This window comes from Tasmannia lanceolata, unplaced genomic scaffold, assembly GCF_043159265.1.
Source record: "Tasmannia lanceolata isolate RefF3 unplaced genomic scaffold, GAP_Taslan_0.1 ptg000004l, whole genome shotgun sequence".
In the NCBI taxonomy this organism is placed as follows: Eukaryota; Viridiplantae; Streptophyta; class Magnoliopsida; order Canellales; family Winteraceae; genus Tasmannia; species Tasmannia lanceolata.
In genome coordinates, this window is record NW_027518681.1 from 4,354,532 (window position 1) to 4,373,685 (window position 19,154).

Consider the following 19,154-nt stretch of genomic DNA (forward strand, 5'->3'; position numbering starts at 1 on the left):
ATCTCATCCTTTAGTATTTAAAGGGTTGTCAGAAGGTCATGTTATTATAACATTGGAGTGACGATATTTTTTCATTGATCTTGTAGGCTTATTATAACATTGGAGTGACGATATTTTTTCATTGATCTTGTAGGCTACCGTATACATGGAACTTGTGTGATCATTGCATTGATCATGTGGACCACCACAAGATCATACGTCTATGCCAATCCCACTCACAGGATTGCTTCATTAGGGTGTGACCACATTATCATTCAATGAGGAGCAAACCACATCATGGTGGGTCCCACATAAGTCCTGCCAGAAGTAGAACAGGCCTTGTCAGAAGGCACCCATCAATCTGATAGAACACAATTAGTCAGGCTATTATAGGTTATGACAAGAAATATACAAGACAAAAAAAAAAACATTTGGAGCCATAGTTCACACCAAAGCCATCATCTACTGCATCTCCAGTAATTCTCCTTCTCCTTCCACACCAAAGCCAATCATGGCAATGAATTGCAGAGCCAATCATGGCAATGAATTGCAGTGAATGTTTCTCCATCCATTGCTTCATCTGAGGTGCTCCAATGAGTAACTTAATCCCTATCGCAATGGGCAAAAACTCGGGCGCTGATTGCATACGAGTAGTTCTTTCCACAACAAATGACAAGGATCATTCATAAATTGTACCCCACTTCGCCATTGCAGCAGAAATGAAACCATGGCATCAATCTATAAGGAAACCATTGAATCTCCTTCAATTCATCCACACATCAGATTCTCATCTCTGCACTAACAGTGCCCAATTAATTATGTGCTCCATGTTCTGCAAAAGGATCGAATCACACATTTGTCGGTCGCCCCCAACAAACAAGAATTTGGTTTAGAAGTTGATAAAAACCATTAAAAGATGAGGGAGTAAATAGAAGCTGGCACAAGAGTTCTTACCAAGATGTATACTCTTCTAGAGCAAATGAAATATCGTCAACCGGAGCTATAGAAGTTGTGTAAACATCAGTTGAACATCCACCACAAGTTCATAACTGCACAAGTGAAACTTGATTAAAAGATAAATCACGTATCATCTTATTCCGACATTTAGAATGCATTTTGTTAGATCAGAAAGTGACCAGGAAAAGAATCTGTTTTGCCTATAACGGTCTGAATCATTTTATGACCTATCTTCAGATAATGAAGTTCAACACAGTTGCTAAAAAAGTGCATATAGGTGTTTTACGAAGGATGAACGACAATCACACTACTAGTGCAAATTGGAGAAGATAAAAGGAAAACATTCACGTTTCTCCTTTATATAATTTCATAAAATCAAATAGAAATCCTCTTACATCTTTTATACATATGAAAGACAGAAATTCTCATCCTCGCAACATTCTAAATATAGAAAGATGCATGCTTTAGATTCCAAATAAAAATAATCTTTTCAAAGACTTCCTAAAATCTCTAAATACTAATGGAGCTGATTTTTAGTACACACCCCATACATGATGGGGCCTTTCAAATAAATGCTTAGGATCACCCAAAAATGTGGGCCCATCATGTTTCCTGCACTCGAGCGCTAAGCTTATCTGCGCTCGAGGGAAGGAACTGTTTCCATATATATATATATATATATATATATATATATATATATATATAGAGGAAATGGTTTGTGAGCAGCTGCTCAGATAAGCTTATTTGAGCAGAGCTCACTAACCATAGGGGGGCACATTTTTTGGGGGATTCAAGCATTCAATTGGAAGGCCCTTCCATGGATAGGTTGTGTACCAAAAATCAGCCCTATAGGATCCTCCTAACCCTGCCATTTGTGGAGGGGGAAAATGGGCAGAAACATGGACACACAGTGTCTGTCCATTTTCCACTCCACCTTTGATTGGGTTAGGATGATCCTATAGGGCTGATTTTTGGTACACACCCTATCCATGAAAGGGCCTTCCAAATGAATGCTTTGGATCCCCCCAAAAATGCCCCTCTCTCTCTCTCTCTCTCTCTCTCTCTCTCTCTCTCTCTCTCTCTTTATATATATATATATGACAATAGAGTTCCTAAGGTTAACCTCATATAAGCTTATATGAGGTGGCGCTCACAAAACATAAGGCGCCCACTTTGTTTGGATGATCCAAAACATTCATTTGCAAGGCCCCATCATAGATAGGGTGTGTACCAAAAATCAGCTCCTTTGGATCATCCTAACCCCACTAAAAGTGAAGGAAAAAATGGGCAGATTTGTGGCCAAAAATTAGGAAACAGGAAACTAGGTCTCCGTCTCTTCTGTTTCGGTTTCTGTCTCTTCCTCCCCATCAACTTCTTCTTCTTCTCCTGTGCCATCCTCGGAAGTTGACGGAGACAGGGGTCTGCACATTGTGTAGTGGTTGTAGTCGGGACTCCTAGGAGGGTAGTATGGAGGAATTCACGAAGAATATGCGCTCTAGTGGATCGGAGTGGAATCGTTTTCACTTCTGCCCTGATTTTGGTAGTCGGATTCCCGTTGACAAGCGATCCTCAGATGGCAGGTGGCATCTGAAAAAGAGCCGCCGTGAAGAGCGGCTCCAACGAGTACTTGATAAGAGGAAAGCTAGTAATTTGGGGGATTGGCGTTGCTCCAAATGCAGATTTGTCAACTTCCGCCGACGACCGGAATGCTACAGATGTAGGAAAGTCTGGTCTGGATTCGACATTAATCTCCCAGGTGGTGGACAGCGTCCCCTTTTGTCCAGGTTACCCAATTTTGTGCAGTCGAAGCTTACGCCGAATCTTCTGGAGCAGAGGGTGACGGGGGTCCCTCAGAGGCACCTTAGCGAGGCTGCCGGGCCTCAGTGTGAGTCGGTTGCTATTGAAATCGGCTCGAAGGAGTCGGCAAATATCTTTGAGTGCCCGGAGGAAATATGGGCTGCATCCATTGAGCTGAGCTCTAGATTTGATTTACACAGCACCTTTTGGGGTAACCTTGCCACAAAATCTATGACGGACCACTATCAGCTCAAAATGTGGTTAAAAGGTGTTTCGGGCACTTCAGCCGAGTTTGAGATATTTCAGGTAGCTCCTGGGGAGGTGGCTATAACCTCCTCTCCGGAAGCCTTCGTGGTAGATTGCCGACGTCGATGGATGAATGCTTCGGATACTCCTTTCACAGAGATATGTGCATGGAAGGATAAATTCCCCGGGAACTTTACGTACTCCTGGTGGTCGATTGATGGACTCCCTCCTCAAGCATGGTTGGTGGAAAATTTCCGGAAAATAGGGTGTCGTATCGGTAGAGTGCTAGCAACAGCTGATTCCTGTGATGAAGGTAGAGGGTATGAGAAAGCTTCCATTCTCCTAATGACTTCTTCAGCTTCCCCAGATTCTGTGCGTTTACCAGTTTACATCGATGAGTTGGTGCATTGGGTGTCGGCCTCAAGAAATCCTACTACTCGGCTACAACGAGTTGTACCGGCATCTGAAGTTTCTCGAAACTGGCCGGAAAATCTTGGTTTTTCCGGTAAGAAGTGGTCGGAGAAGAAGAGGGCGCAGGTTAGTCCTCAAGGCGTGAAGTGTCTAAAGCACGCTTCGTCCTTTAGTTCTACTGTTGACGTGGAATTAGGTGAGAGGGGTAGCGTAAGCAGGCTTGCAAAGGGGAAGGGACCAAGACAAAATGCGGCTAGTCTTCTCTGTCAGAAACACGTGGCGGATGGAGAGACTGCATGTAGTTGGAAGACAAACAGCTTTCCCGGTTCAACTTCCCAGGCTCTCATCTCTCCCTTCATTCAAATGGACTCGCCCTATCCGTTGGATCAAGGGCGTCAGCAGCTATGGGACCATCCTTTTCAGTCAAAGGTGGTGGGCCTGTCTGATGTAGATAACATTGAGCTCTCGCCCTTCAAAACCTTTCCTTCGGTCATGGCCCAGCTGGTGGGCTTTTCTGCAATAGTCCATAGCCCATTTTCACCTACTCTACTAGTATCGGGTCTGAGGGATCACTCGCTCATTTCGCAATCCCGTTCTCTTCGTCTCGGTGATTGGCGAGAAAAAGAAAACCCTCGACTCATGGTCAACTTAGCGGAGGCTTTCGCTGGTGTCTCCTCTTTTGATCCTTTCATAGAAGGAATTCACGAAGGAGAAAAATCTCGTCTCTTGGTCAACCTGGCGGAGGCTACCGTAGGTGTTTCCTCTGTGGATCATCTGGTTGACGGAATACAGGAAGGTGACCTTTTGCTTCGGAGGGAAGTGGTGGACCCGGTCGGTGTAGCTTGCCCAGCTATCGTTAATTCATCTTGTGTGTTTCAATCTATGAGGAGGCCCAACGGGGTGTGGTATCGGGCAAAGACATTTGCTGCAGCCAAGATCGGGGTGATTCCTCCACCCAAGGATTAATCGATGTCTGTCATGACAATCTGATGTCCGATCCTTCTACATCTGGGAGTTGGAAGTTTTCGGTGGAAGGCGTTAATGGTGGCGGAGTTCCGGATTCAAATGAGGAATTCATAAGTGACAACTTAGCTTTAGTTTTGAGTGTGGAGGAGAATATCTCTCCTCTCTCATGGGTAGATCCTCAATCAGAAATTTTGGAAATTTTTGTGAATCATATAATTTCAACTAGCAGAGTTCTGGGCTTATCATACTCCGGGCCGGAAGACCAATTGCGCTCTATGTTCAGAGTGGCGGAGCGCCGTGAAATGGATCACAGAACCTTTTCTGATCCTTCCAGCGTCGAAGGAGTCAGGAAGATGCTGCGAGAGCTATCCAAGTTGAAATCGGATGTCAATTATGATAAATCTCCTGTCTTTAAAAAAGGAGTTCGCCATGTGAGAGGTTCCAGTCGGATGAGTCTGCGGGTAAGTGCTCTTTCGCCCATGCTGATTCTTTCTTGGAATGTTAACGGGCTGGGGTCTCTGGAGAAGAAGGCACAGGTTAAAGACTTAGTGAAACGACATAAGCCGGATATAGTTTGTATTCAAGAAACAAAAATGGGGGTGGCAAATAGTGCTTTGATCCGAAGTCTAGGCGGCAACTCCAATTGGGAGTGGCTCTCTTTGGCCGCTATAGGGGCAGCAGGAGGCATTCTAGTGATGTGGGATCAATCCAATTGGGTGATTCAGGATTCCTGGGTAGGCCAGTTCTCAGTGTCAATAGTTCTTGGTCAGATGAGCACACAAAAAGTTCTTACCTTTTCAGGCATCTATGGTCCAACACTCCGATCAGCGAAGCAACAGTTGTGGTCAAAACTTCTATTGATCAGGGGTAAATGGGGACATCCGTGGTGCTTAGGGGGCGACTTTAATGAAATCAGACGGGTAGAAGAAAGACAAGGGTGTCGCAGAATTTCCCAACATATGTTAGAGTTTTCCGATTTCATTGCTGAATCTGAACTCCTCGATATTCCACTAATGGGGGCTAAATTCTCTTGGTCCAGAAACTCCCAGAAAAGCCGTTTAGATCGCTTCTTGTTCTGCAATGGTTGGCTTTCCTTGTTCCCGTCAGTGTGTCAGAAGGCGATTGTACATTCAGTGTCTGATCATTGCCCGATAGTTCTGGATCCACGACTGGATTCATGGGGTCCATCACCTTTTCGATTTCAGTTAGGATGGTTAGAAATTCCTCACATGATTGAGCGGATGGGCGGATGGTGGGAATCACAGAAAGTGAAAGGGGCAGCCGATTGGGTCATAGGGGCTAAACTTCGTTATGTGAAAAAAAGATGTTAGAGTGGGACTCTCTCAGAAAAGAGGCTCTCCGCGATCGCTAATCTTGGCTCCAAAATCGGATGCGGGTCTTATCATTGGCCGATGAAGCGCGGTCAGCTTCAGAGGATGAGTTGCATGAGTTGGGAAAAATTAAGGAGGAACATAAAGGATGCCTCCTCCAGGAAGAAATTTTATGGAGACAGAAGTCCCGAGTTAGTTGGCTAAAGCAAGGAGATAAAAATACTGCTTACTTTCATAACATAGCCAGTGCACGGAGGCGGAATAATAGGATTGAGGTTTTAGAAGTGCAGGGTACCCTTTCGGATCGTAAAGAGGCGATTACTAAGGAAATTCTGGACTACTACCAGCAGTTATATTCAGCAGAAGATATTTTACGACCTACATTGGATGCGGTGAGCTTTACCTCGCTTGATGCTTCTAGTCGCTCGGGGCTTGAAGGCCCCTTTTTGGCTGAAGAGGTGGAGAAAGGGGTGTTCTCCATGCATCGTGACAAAGCGCCGGGGCCAGACGGTTTCTGTATTGCTTTTTTTCAGGATTGTTGGGAGTACGTAAAGGGAGATGTCATGGCCTTCTTTCAAGCGTTCCATGCTGGGTTGAAGCTGGATCGGGGAACAGGTGCCACCTTTCTTGCTCTCATCCCCAAAGTTAAGGGAGCTGTGAAGATTTTCGAGTTTCGGCCTATCAGTTTGGTAGGTTGTTTATATAAGCTCTTGTCTAAAGTGTTGGCGGACCGGCTCAAGAGGGTCCTCCCCTTTATCATCTCAGAGAATCAATGTGCTTTTGTTGCCCAGCGACAAATTTTAGACTGCTCGATGGTAGCCAATGAAATGGTGGATAACATGGCAAAGTCAGGGAAGCAAGGTATTATCTGTAAGCTAGACATGGAAAAAGCGTATGACAGGGTGGATTGGCAGTGTCTGGACTACCTCTTACAAAGAATGGGTTTCGGGAGAACATGGTGTGGGTGGATTCGTAGTTGTCTATCTTCAGCTCACTTTTCAATTCTGATTAATGGCTCTGCACACGGGTTCTTCCAATCGTCTCGAGGATTAAGACAGGGGGATCCTCTCTCTCCCTTTCTATTTGTCATTATAGCGGAAGCCCTTAGCGTGCTGTTGAAGAAAGGTCGAATGGAGGGGTTGATTTCCGGGGTAGATTGTAGCGAGTCTGGGTTTCAGGTCTCGCATTTGCAATTCGCGGACGATACTTTACTCTTTAGTTCTTCCCAGGCCTTAAAGATTCTTAATCTTAAGGCTATTCTCCGGTGCTATGAGTTAGTGACAGGTCTTCGTTCCAACTTCTCAAAATCTCGTCTCTACGCTTTGAATATGTCCGCCGAAGGTGCTTCCGATCTAGCGACTATTATGGGATGTTCCTTGCAGAGTTTGCCTGCCTCTTACCTGGGATTGCCTCTGGGAATAGGTCGACCTCGAAAATGTGCATGGGATCACATTGTGGATCGAATTGAGCGACGGCTTGATACATGGAAGAGGAACTTATTATCTAAAGGTGGCAGATTAACCTTGATCAAAGCTGCTTTGGCCAATATACCCATTTATCAGCTATCATTATTCAAATGCCCGGTGTCTGTGGTCAAGCGCATTGAACAGATTCAACGACGATTTTTGTGGGGGGGTTTAGCGTCGCAGGGGGTCCTGGCGCTAGTGAGTTGGGAATCGGTGTGTATGCCCCTTCAAGGGGGAGGCCTAGGTATTCGGAGGATCAAGCAAGTCAATCAAGCACTGATGGGTAAATGGTTATGGAGGTTTGGTGAAGAGAAGTCAAGACTATGGGCTAGAGTAATCTCAGGTAAATATGGTGTTGCTCCAGGTGAATGGACTTCTTTGAATATCTTCAACAAACCGGGGGTGACGATTTGGCGGGATATCCTCAGCCTCTTACCGCTCTTTGATCGTGAAATCACGTATCGTGTGAACTCCGGCGAGCGGATATCTTTCTGGCCCATGCGGTGGTGTTCGGCTATACCGCTCCAAGCCCTATTCCCGGATCTTTTTCTAGTTGCAGCGGATAAGTATCTCTATGTGAAAGATTGTTTTGAATACGTTGGAGGAAAAGTTATATGGCAGCCTCCTTTCCGTCGGAATTTCTTTGACCGCGAATTGCCATCGGTGACGAACTTATTTCAGATTCTGGAGCAGAATTATGTTAGTGTCTCTGGGAAAGACAAACGGTTGTGGGCAGCAACGTCTTCAGGCAGCTTCTCGGTAAAGTCTTTCTATAATAGTTTGGTGCCTTTTGAGGTTAATCATCTGGTAGCAAAGGTGTGGAAAACAAAGGCGCCCCCTAGAGTATGCTTCTTCGGTTGGGCGGCATTAAGGAATCGAATACAAACAGTGGACTTCCTGCGTCAAAGGCACATGCTGATTGTCGATTACTGTACTTTATGCATTGCATCAGGGGAGTCGGTAGATCACATTTTCATACACTGTCGAGTAGTAAGGGAGATTTGGGGGAGGCTTTTAGGCCGATTTGGCATCATATGGGTGTTCCCTTCATGTTTGCAAGATCTGTTTGCCGGCTGGGGATGTATACCTTGGGGAAGCAAGGGAAAGAGGTTGTGGTGGCTATCCTTAATGGCGGTTTTATGGGTAATATGGACAGAAAGGAACTCTCGGATCTTTGATGGGAAAGCTAAATCTCCGTTCTTTTTATTTATTAAGGTCATTTCGCTTACTATCTCCTGGGCTAGAGCCCTGCCGTTATTCCGTTTCGTCTCGGCATTTGAACTGTGGGAAGGGTGGACGGTAGTGTGCCATAGCAAGGAAGTTCAGCAGGTATCCATTCAGCATTGGAGCCCTCCTCAAGAAGGGCACTTTAAATTAAATTTTGATGGTTCAAGCTTGGGCAACCCAGGCCCTGCAGGGATTGGTGGAGTATTACGAGATAGCAACGGTGTCGTCCTGAAGGCTTTTTCTGGCCCACTCGGCATAGCGGATTCGAATGAGGCTGAGGTAAGGGCAGCGCATCAAGGCATTGTAAGCTTGGTTAGGGAAATATCAGACAGCTGTGTTGTGGAGGGTGACTCGCTGAATGTTATAAGATGGCTCAGGGGACCTCGGACTCCCCCGTGGCGCTTTCTTAAATTCTTTGACGAGATTACAGATATCTTACAGGGGCGGCCGGTAACTTTTAATCATGTGAGGCGCTCTGCTAATGACGTAGCAGATAAGTTAGCAAAAGTTGGCGTATCGCTGCAGGCTTTAGAACTCTATGATTTTCTCCCGCCCTAATTGTATTACCATAGTTTGTTTTATTTTCTGTGTTGTAAGGGGGACACCCTCAGTCTTCTTTTAATATAATTGCTACCATTCAAAAAAAAAAGATTTGTGGCCAAAAAGTGTATCCATTTTGCCCTCTACTTTTGGATGGGTTAGGATGATCCAATGGAGCTGATTTTTTGTACACACCCTATCTATGATGGGGCCTTTCAAATGAATGCTTTGGATCATCCTCTCTCTCTCTCTCTCTCTCTCTCTCTCTCTCTCTATATATATATATATATATATATATATATATATATATATGAGTTAAGTGAAGCTACACATACGTGTAGCTAACTTAGCTACACCGACGGCTTAAAATACAGTGGGCCCACATTATTTGGGTGATCTAAATCATTCATTTGATAGGACCTCACATTGATAGAGTGTGCCCAAAAAATCAGCTACATTGGATGATCTCAACCCTTCAAACTGTGGAGGCAAAAATGGACAGATTTGTGAAGGTTTTTACACGTCCATTTTTGCCTCCACAAATCGTAGGGTTGGGATGATCCTATGGAGCTGATTTTTTGGGCACACCCTATCTATGTGAGGGCCCATCAAATGAATGGTTTGCATCACCCAAACAATGTGGGGCCCACTGTATTTTAAGCCGTCGGTGTACCTAAGTTAGCTACACGTATGTGTAGCTACACTTTTCTCTCTCTCTATATATATATAGAAAAGTGTTCCTACACGATTGTGTAGATAAGTTATCTACTCTATCGGCTTAAAATACAGTGGAGGCTCACATTGTTTGGGTGATGCAAACCATTCATTTGATAGGTCCTCACATAGATAAGGCATGAACAAAAAATCAGCTCCGTAGGATCATTCCAACCCTTCGATTTGTGGAGGTTAAAATGGACGGATATAAAACTTCACAAATCTATCCATTTTTTACCTCCACAGTTCGAAGGGTTAGGATGATCCTATGGAGCTGATATTTTGGGCACATCCTATCTATGTGAGGACCTATCAAATGAACGGTTTGGATCGCCCAAACAATGTGGGACCACTGTGTTTTAAGCCGATGGTGTAGATAACTTATCTACACGATCGTGTAGGAACACTAATCCCATATATTTGGATCGGATTAGTGTTCCTACACAATCGTGTAGATATATGGGATTAGTGTTCCTACACGGTCGTGTAGATAAGTTATCTACACCATCGACTTAAAACACAGTGGTCCCACATTGTTTGGGCGATCCAAACCGTTCATTTGATAGGTCCTCACATAGATAGGATGTGCCCAAAATATCAGCTCCATAGGATCACCCTAACCCTTCAAACTGTGGAGGCAAAAAATGGACAGGTTTGTGAAGGTTTATACCCGTCCATTTTAACCTCCACAAATCGAAGGGTTGGAATGATCCTACGGAGCTGATTTTTTGTTCATGCTCTATCTATGTGAGGACCTATCAAATGAATGGTTTGCATCACCCAAACAATGTGGGCCTCCACTGTATTTTAAGCCAATGGAGTAGATAACTAATCTACACGATCGTGTAGGAACACTTCTCTCTCTCTCTCTCTCTCTCTCTCTCTCTCTCTCTCTATATATATATATATATATATATATATATATATATATATATATATATATATATATATATATATATATATATATGAGGAAATGGTTTGTGTGTAGCTGCACAGATAGATAGCTTATCTGTGCATGGCTGCACAAACCATAGTGGGGGGCCACATTTTTTTGGGGGATCCAAAGCATTCATTTGGAAGGCCCTTCCATAGATAGGGTGTGTACCAAAAATCAGCCCTATAGGATCATCCTAACCCAATCAAAGTTGGGAGGGGAAAATGGACAGACACTGTTTCTGCCCATTTTTTCCCTCCACAAATGGCATGATTAGGATGATCCTAAAGGGCTGCTTTTTGGTACACACCCTATCAATGGAAGGGCCTTCCTAATGAATGCTTTGGATCCCCCCAAAAATGTGGCCCCCCCATGGTTTGTGCAGCCATGCACAGATGGCTTTTCTGTGCAGCCATGCACAGATGGCTTTTCTGTGCAGCTGCACACAAACAATTTCCTCTCTCTCTCTATATATATATATACATATATATATATATATGAGAGAGAAGACAAGGTACTCCCTGGAGTAGATAACTTATCTACTCCCTAGGGGTGGTTATTCGGCTATAACCGAACCGAAATAATTTCGGTAGCCGAAACCGAACCGAAAATTTTCAAAACCGAACCGAAACCGAACCGATTAAAAATTCGGTTATTCGGTTATAACCGAATAAACCGAATAACCAAATAGTGGGAAAAAAGGGGAAAATGCAAAATCTTGGTTTCGATCGGAGGGCTAGGATCATCCAATCGAAATGATTTTTGGAGCACAACCTAATTAAGTTGTGATCAATCAAATGGACGGTTTTGATCATCCTTTGGAGTGCCCGTATCACAATTTTTTTTGAAAAAATAATGATTTTTATCATTATTTTGGTTAACCGAATTGTTTTTTGAGATAACCGAAACCGAAAACCGAAATTTGGCATCCATGAAAACCGAACCGATTGATCTTCCAACCGAACCGAAATAACCGAACGAATTCGGTTCGGTCGGTTATTTCGGTTAAACCCGAATAATGAACAGCCCTGCTACTCCCTACCTTAAAATAACAGTTGGGGCCACATTGTTTGGGTGATCCAAAGCATTCATTTGATGGGCCCTCACATGGATAGGGTGTGCCCAAAAAATCAGCTCGATAGGATCATCCTAACCCTATGAACTATGGAGGCAAAAAATGGACAGATTTGTGCAGGCTTATACACGTCCATTTTTGCCTCCACAGTTCATAGGGTTAGGATGATCCTATCAAGCTGATTTTTTGGGCTCACCCTATCTATGTGAGGGCCCATCAAATGAATGCTTTGGATCACGCAAATAATGCGGCCCCAACTGTTATTTTAAGGTAGGGAGTAGATAAGTTATCTGCTCCAGGGAGTACCTTCTCTCTCTCTCTCTCTCTCTCTCTCTCTCTCTCTATATATATATATATATATATATATATATATATATATATAAGAAAAGAGTTCCTACTCCCTAGAGTAGATATCTTATCTACTCCCTCGGCTTAAAATACAGTAGGGGCATAGTGTTTGGATGATCCAAACCATTCATTTGATGGGCCCTCAAATAGATAGGGTGTGCCCAAAAAATCAGCTCCATAGGATCATCAACTGTCGAGGCAAAAAATGGATTGATTTGTGAACGTGTATACCCGTCCATTTTTACCTCCACAAATCGAAGGGTTGGGATGATCATATGGAGCTGATTTTTTGGGCACACCCTATCTATGTGAGGGCCCATCAAATGAATCATTTGCATCACCCAAACAATGTGGCCCCTACTGTATTTTAAGCCTAGGGAGTAGATAAGTTATCTACTCTAGGGAGTAGGAACTTATCTATGTTTTACAATTGTTTTATATATATATATATATATATATATATATATATATATATATATATATATTTGTCTATTCTATGTTTTACAATTTTCAAAAAAAATTAGTTTTCAAATAATTAATTTAAAATTAATTATTTTCTCTATTTTTAATGGATTAAATAATAAATAAAATAATGAATTTGCTAAATGGATTATTATTTTTATTACGGTTACATCTCAAATTCTATACCCAGTATACTCCTGTAGCCTCCTATTACAATATGGGCCTTGGGTGGTCAAGGGCAGCGCCCCCAAAGCACAAAACAGTAGTATTTTTGTAATGTGAAAATCACATATTTTTATGTTTGAATGAAACACGTTTAATGTGATTAGGGTTGGCGTATTATATGAGGGCTTAGCTGTAGACTGTTAATTGCAGAAAGAATAAAACAAGAAAACATAAAAAATGCATACCTAAACTCAAAATGTGGAAAACCAAGTTTTTGAGTGATGTCGTAGAGCTTTCAAAATGTTGAGTGACATAATGTAATAATTACGCTTTCATTGTAACCTTCTGCTCAATATGACCGAAATGATATCGACTTAGTTTAGGGTTTAGGGTTTACATTGAAGTTTGATGCCATGCTAAGTGGCACCTATATATGGGTAAGAAACTTCGAATTGATAAGGAAATGGCTTTGGCAGAAACTCAAGATGTCCCTTGGGTGGGTTGAGGTAATTTCTTGAGGAAGAGGTCATAGATCTTGAACTTTGAATATGTATCCCAAGAAAATTTATCGATGACATACAATAAAGATTGGCTCATCTTTATGTAAGCTAATAATTGATCCACTTTAGCCTAATGCTGATCTACAAAAGAGACGACGAATAGCAACTTGCAGACTTCACAATGAACAGATTGATTGTGGAAACCCTTAATAAGCTCACAGTAAACAGCTAGCTATCCCATAGATGGTCGTCAGTGTTGTGTTTCATTTTACAAATATCTGCATGAGCATGGCTTTGTTGCAGGTCAGAGGGAAATTGAATCGTGCAAAAGCAAATAAGTAATGTTGGTTTCAGTGTTCTCTAGAATTCAGTCAAAACTGGATTCAGAAATCATTTAGAAGCATTTGAAGTTTTCAAATGGCCCTAAAATTATAACTGATGGCCCAAAATATCATACAAGTGCCATCAGAGAAAAAATCTATGGGTATCACATGCTACTTTACATTCCCACTAGGCAACATAACTGTGGTGAAGAAAATTCCAGTGAATGAGCAGTGTCAAAGTCTGGAACTATATCAAAAGAATACATTTATGTATTATTGTAAATTAACTTAAAACTATATTGTGGAAATCTTCCAGTAGAAAAAATAACAGGGTCGGGAATTTCGGTAGGTCAGGTTGTATAGGTTGTATAGAGGACCGTTAACAGTTTCATGTTAAAAATTTCCTACCTGACCTACCGAAATTCCTGACCCTGTGTTATTTTTTCTACTGGAAGATTTCCACAATATAGTTTTAACTTAATTTACAATAATACATAAATGTATTTTTTGTCTTTTCTTTTCTTTCCGAAGCAAGTGATGATTTGTGGTTTGTTATTCCTTCTGACTAGGCGGAAGCGGAATTAGAACGATTCTGATTCCATGGAACAAGACAGAGTCGTTTGATTCGCCTTCTCTAGTATTCCTTTCAGCTGTTCTTATTCACTCTCCCTTATCGGCGCGTCGGACATTCAACCAAAGGTGTCTTGGGAATCGGCAATAGCTAAGCATTGTGGCAATCACAGTTCAAGCTACGTATGGCTGGCGTACAACCTAAGGGCTTCTTAGCCAAAAGAAAAACAACAAAAAAGCCTGACCCTCCAACTCTTTAATCTCCGTTTTTAGGAAAGCAGCAATGAGGTTACACAAATAAATCCTTCTTGCTTTCACCTAAATCGAAGCCTATTACTCTATTCAAAAGGGCATGATCGAAAAAATACATTTATGTATTATTGTAAATTAACTTAAAACTATATTGTGAAAATCTTCCAGCAGAAAAAATAACAGGGTCGGGAATTTCAGTAGGTCAGGTAGTATAGAGGACCGTTAACAGTTTCATGTTAAAAATTTCCTACCTGACCTACCGAAATTCCCGACCCTGTTATTTTTTCTACTGGAAGATTTCCACAATATAGTTTTAAGTTAATACTTTACTAGTCCTACGGTCCATTTAAGGTGATTTCAAGGCACGAAGGCAACCCCTAAGCATGGTTTGCTTTCACTCCCACCATTGAGTGGGGCTAGAAAGAGAAATACCCGGCAGAAGCAGGAAGCTTCCAGAGCTGCTAGAGAATGCAGCAAGATGGTACGCCTTATTCCTTGCTTGCTTGCCTGGACTAGCTTGTTTTCACTGCTAGCCAAGAGCGCCTAATGGAAGCTCGATGATCGCTTGCAAATAGAGCGGCTTCAGTGTCACTCGGCTGTGATGCCCCCATCAATCAAGATCGGGGCAAGACCACTACTCCCTATGTTCGTACAAGGTATATCCCTATCGCAAAAACAGACCTCCCGAACGGAAGGGGGAGTGCCTAGAGGTACAAGGCCGAATCCCCGTGCTATTTTCTATTAGTATAGTATGCTTTTTTATTCAATAGTGTAGTGAAAAATACATTTATATATTATAGTAAATTAACTTAAAACTATATTGTGGAAATATTCCAGTAGAAAAAATAATAGGGTCGGGAATTTCGGTAGGTCAGGTAGGAAATTTTTAACATGAAACTGTTAACGGTCCTCTATACTACCTGACCTACCGAAATTCCCGACCGTGTTATTTTTTCTACTGGAAGATTTCCACAATATAGTTTTAAGTTAATTTACAATAATACATAAATGTATTTGACGAATCCCTTGGTTATGAACGAGTTTTGGACCCAGCGAGTTAAACTATTTAGCGAGTCCCACTCTTCATAAGAAAGATCGGTTTAGATATGATATATACGCCCTACCTAAACCCTAAACGAAGGAAATCTTCCAGTAGAAAAAATAATAGGGTTGGGAATTTCGGTAGGCCAGGTAGTATAGAGGACCATTAACAGTTTCATGTTAAAAATTTCCTACCTGACCTACCGAAATTCCCAACCTTGTTATTTTCTTCTACTGGAAGATTTCCACAATATAGTTTTAAGTTAATTTACAATAATACATAAATGTATTTTTTTTTCTTTCCCATTGAAACCAAAAAGTGGAAAAGATAACGTTTGTTCTCCTTGAACAACATGCGCAGTTGGCGTGAACAATATGCTAAGTTGAGGAAGAGCGAAGCCTGGCAGCACTGAGCGTTAAGTTCTTCTAGGAGAGAATGATGCATGTGGTGTAGATTGGCGACAAAGACCCCCCTACACGCAACTAACCTAATAAGGGCTAATAGGGGCTAGCACCATAAACGCCCTTATTAGCCCCTCTTACGTAAGTTGACTTTAGAAGCTGGCTGCAACAAAAAAACTCCTCCCAAAGCAACTATCGGAAAAAATACATTTATGTATTATTGTAAATTAACTTAAAACTATATTGTGGAAATCTTCCAGTAGAAAAAATAACAGGGTCGGGAATTTCGATAGGTCAGGTAGTATAGAGGACTGTTAACAGTTTCATGTTAAAAGTTTCCAAAACACTCTGAGTAGCCCAATGGACAAGGCCTATTTATGAGTTCTTGTCTTGCTCTCGCCATCCCTTGGTCGCCAATGTTGTCATTTCCTATGACAACGCAGTATGGTGCATGGAATGTCCCGTATCTCACCTTATAGGTACTATAACTCAACCAACGCCAATGCCATCGGCCGGGAACAGTGCCCCTGCTCACGCCTAATGGTTGGCCAAGGCAGCCCAGCCTTAGTCTAACTAAGTACTCTATCCATACTATGACACTGTACAAAAGCAGTAGTTTTTGCTTAGCTCCGTAGCTCATTCCCTAGAATGACCAGAAAATAGGACAGATACTTCATGTAGGAAGAAAAAGAAGGGAAAGAAAGCAAAATCTTTATATTTTCCTTTCATTTTGCAAGATAAAGAGAATTGTGCATCTGTACTTACTTGCCATGTCCAGCTGATGTATTCTACAGGCCAGAATATTCTAGTCCCTCGGCATACCATTTGGCATTGTGGAAGAAAAGGCGGCCACGAGGAAAGCTTTATCCCGCTCCCTTCGATGTCGTCCTTTTACGCCTCTTGATAAGCCCATCCATCAAAACGATATATGTAGAACTCTTGATAGCAATACCTGTCTGCATCATTTCATCCAAAATGGAATTAGCTTCTTTGAATTTCCCATTGCTGCATAGCTCATCAATGCGCTTTGAGTAAGTTTCCATAGTAGATTCAGAATGCCCCTGCAAAGTTCCACTAGGCACCTCTTGATTGATGCCCACTTGCCCACTTTCCGGAAGAACTTTCCCCGATGCACCAAAAGTGAATTTATTGGTTAATTTTCCACTTTCAATCAACTTCGACAATAATTCTTGTGCTTCTTTTGTTCTACCTGCCTCCGAAAGACCGCATAGAACAGCATTGTAAGTAAAATCATCAGGCCCTAGTTTCTTCTCTTCCATTTCAACAAAAAGCTCCAAAGCAGCCTCAATCTTTCCCTCTTTGCAGAGGCCAATTATCAGTGTATTGTAGGTAATAGTATCAACTGTTTTTCCCTTTGAGACCCACATGTCGAAAAGTTTAAGAGCCTTGTCCACCATTCGCTCATTGCAGAGCCCATGAATAAGAATGTTACATGTAACGACATCCGGCTTGAATGAATTCTCAACCATTTTATTATGAAATTGGAATGCCTTTTCCAAATCACCTTCCCTGCAGTAAGCATGAATGAGTGTATTGTATGTAGTTTCATCCGGCACCAAACCACTTTCCAACAGCTCATTCAACTTGCCCATCGCTTCATCCGTCTTACCTGACCTACAAAGCCCACTTATAATTGTATTGTAGGTGATGATACTTGGAAAAATCTCTTTCTTTTTCATTTCATTCCAAAGCTTCAAAGCGCTATCTACATTCTCATCATTGAAATACCCAATCATCAATGTGCCATAGCTAACCTCATCAAGCGTGTAACCTCTCTTTGGAGCCCTACGCAACAACTCGTCCGCCTCGCTAAGCTTGTTCTCCTTACACAGGTTATGAAGAACGGTGTTAAGCGTAACCGTGTCCATTTTCAAATTTTTCCCAAGCATCTCATCCATCAACTTGAATGCTTCATTCATCTTCCCTGTCTTACAATACCCATTAATCAATGTATTGTAAGTAATACAATCTGGCGAAAACCCATTATCTTCCATCTTCCCCAAGGACTCGATCGCTGCCTCCATCTTTCCTTCTTTACACAGCCCTTTAACCATTATATTATGTGTGATTGCATTTGGCTTCACACCTTTCTCTACCATCCCCTCTACAATCTCGAGCGCCTCGGAACTGCTCCTCCACTCAAAGCATCCATTAATTAGTGTGTTATAAGTGACCACATCAGGCAGCAACTTAAGCTTCTCCATCTCATCCCTAAGCCGAAAAGCCTCCTCTATCCTCCCCTCCTTGCACAGCCCACTAATCAACATGTTATAAGTCCAACAATCAGGTAAAAAATGGCTCTGCGTCATCAATTCAATTATCTTTGCTGCTTCCTTCAACCAACCCAACCGGCAATACGAACCCACCAATGTATTGTACGTGTTCCTATTTGGCGAAAACCCTCTAGACTTCATATCATCAAGTAAATCCCTAGCCTCATTCAACAGACCCTTCTTACAAAACCCATCAAGAATAGTGTTATACGTAACGTGATCCGGCACACAACAAAACTTATCATGCTGTATCAATCTAAAAAACTCCATAGCATCCTTAAACTTCGATTTGGAGCAAAACCCGTAAATCATTATATTGAAAGTGTTGGTGTTTGGGGCTACTTTGAGTGTGATCATGTCATTGAATATTTCGCGAGAGAGTAAAATTGAGGAAGGTGAAGGGGACCTTACCATGGAATTGAGGAGGGTGTTGCAAGTGAGAAGCGTAGGGCGGAAGCAGCATCGCTTCATCTTCTTGAAGAGTTGGACGGCGAGGTGGGGCCTACGGACGGTGACGTAGGCCCCTATGGCGGTGTCGAGGAGGGCCCGCGAAGGGGGAGGGAGGCGGCGAGGCGGGTGGAGGAGGGATTGGTGGAGGAGGTGATGAGGGTCATTGTGTATGAAGGAGAGGATTAAAGTTTTGGCTTGGGAGTAGTTATTGAAGTGGAATAGAGTTGGGAGGAGAGTGATAAGAGATGGGAGGGATTGGGAGGGTTGGGTGAAATTGGGGATATGGGTTTGGCAAAAATTGAAGAATGAGAGGAGGATGGGGTTTGTGTTGGGTTTGGTTTGAGAGGAAGAGAGAGAGGAGAGAATGGGAGGGATGAGGGATGAGGTGAGATGAGGGATGAAAGGGGTGAGGAGGGATTGGAATGAGGAGGGGCTTTCTGAGGTGGTGAGGATTGAAGAGATGGTTTGTATGAGTTGGGTTTTGGATTCTTCTGTTGTTGGGGGTGATGGGGTTTCCATTGTTTTAGTTTTGCTCCAACTCAGAGAGAGAGAGAGAGAGAGAGAGAGAGAGGAGAATGTGTAGGGTTTTGCAAGTCTGATATGATACAGACAGAGTCTATAGATTTTGAGGGAGAATGTGTAGGGTTTTGCAAGTCTGATATGATACAGACAGAGTCTATAGATTTTGAGGGAGAGATTTGGCC

The 19,154-nt window shown here is 42.5% G+C and overlaps 1 protein-coding gene across 1 annotated transcript; it reads right to left on the reverse strand.

Annotated features, from left to right (window-relative positions):
* Positions 1 to 307: 307 nt before the first annotated feature.
* LOC143876081 (Pentatricopeptide repeat (PPR) superfamily protein) lies at positions 308 to 18,984 on the reverse strand. Its single transcript, XM_077377702.1, has 3 exons — positions 16,472 to 18,984; positions 934 to 1,028; positions 308 to 811 (listed from the first exon to the last, which is right to left on the reverse strand). The coding sequence occupies exon 1, from the start codon at positions 18,967 to 18,969 to the stop codon at positions 16,570 to 16,572; it is 2,400 nt and encodes a 799-aa protein (XP_077233817.1). The 5' UTR covers positions 18,970 to 18,984; the 3' UTR covers positions 308 to 811; positions 934 to 1,028; positions 16,472 to 16,569.
* Positions 18,985 to 19,154: the final 170 nt, after the last annotated feature.

Excerpts from the sequence above, each read along its gene's own strand:
- LOC143876081 (XM_077377702.1), bottom strand. The coding sequence starts at position 18,969 with ATGGAAACCCCATCACCCCCAACAACAGAAGAATCCAAAACCCAACTC.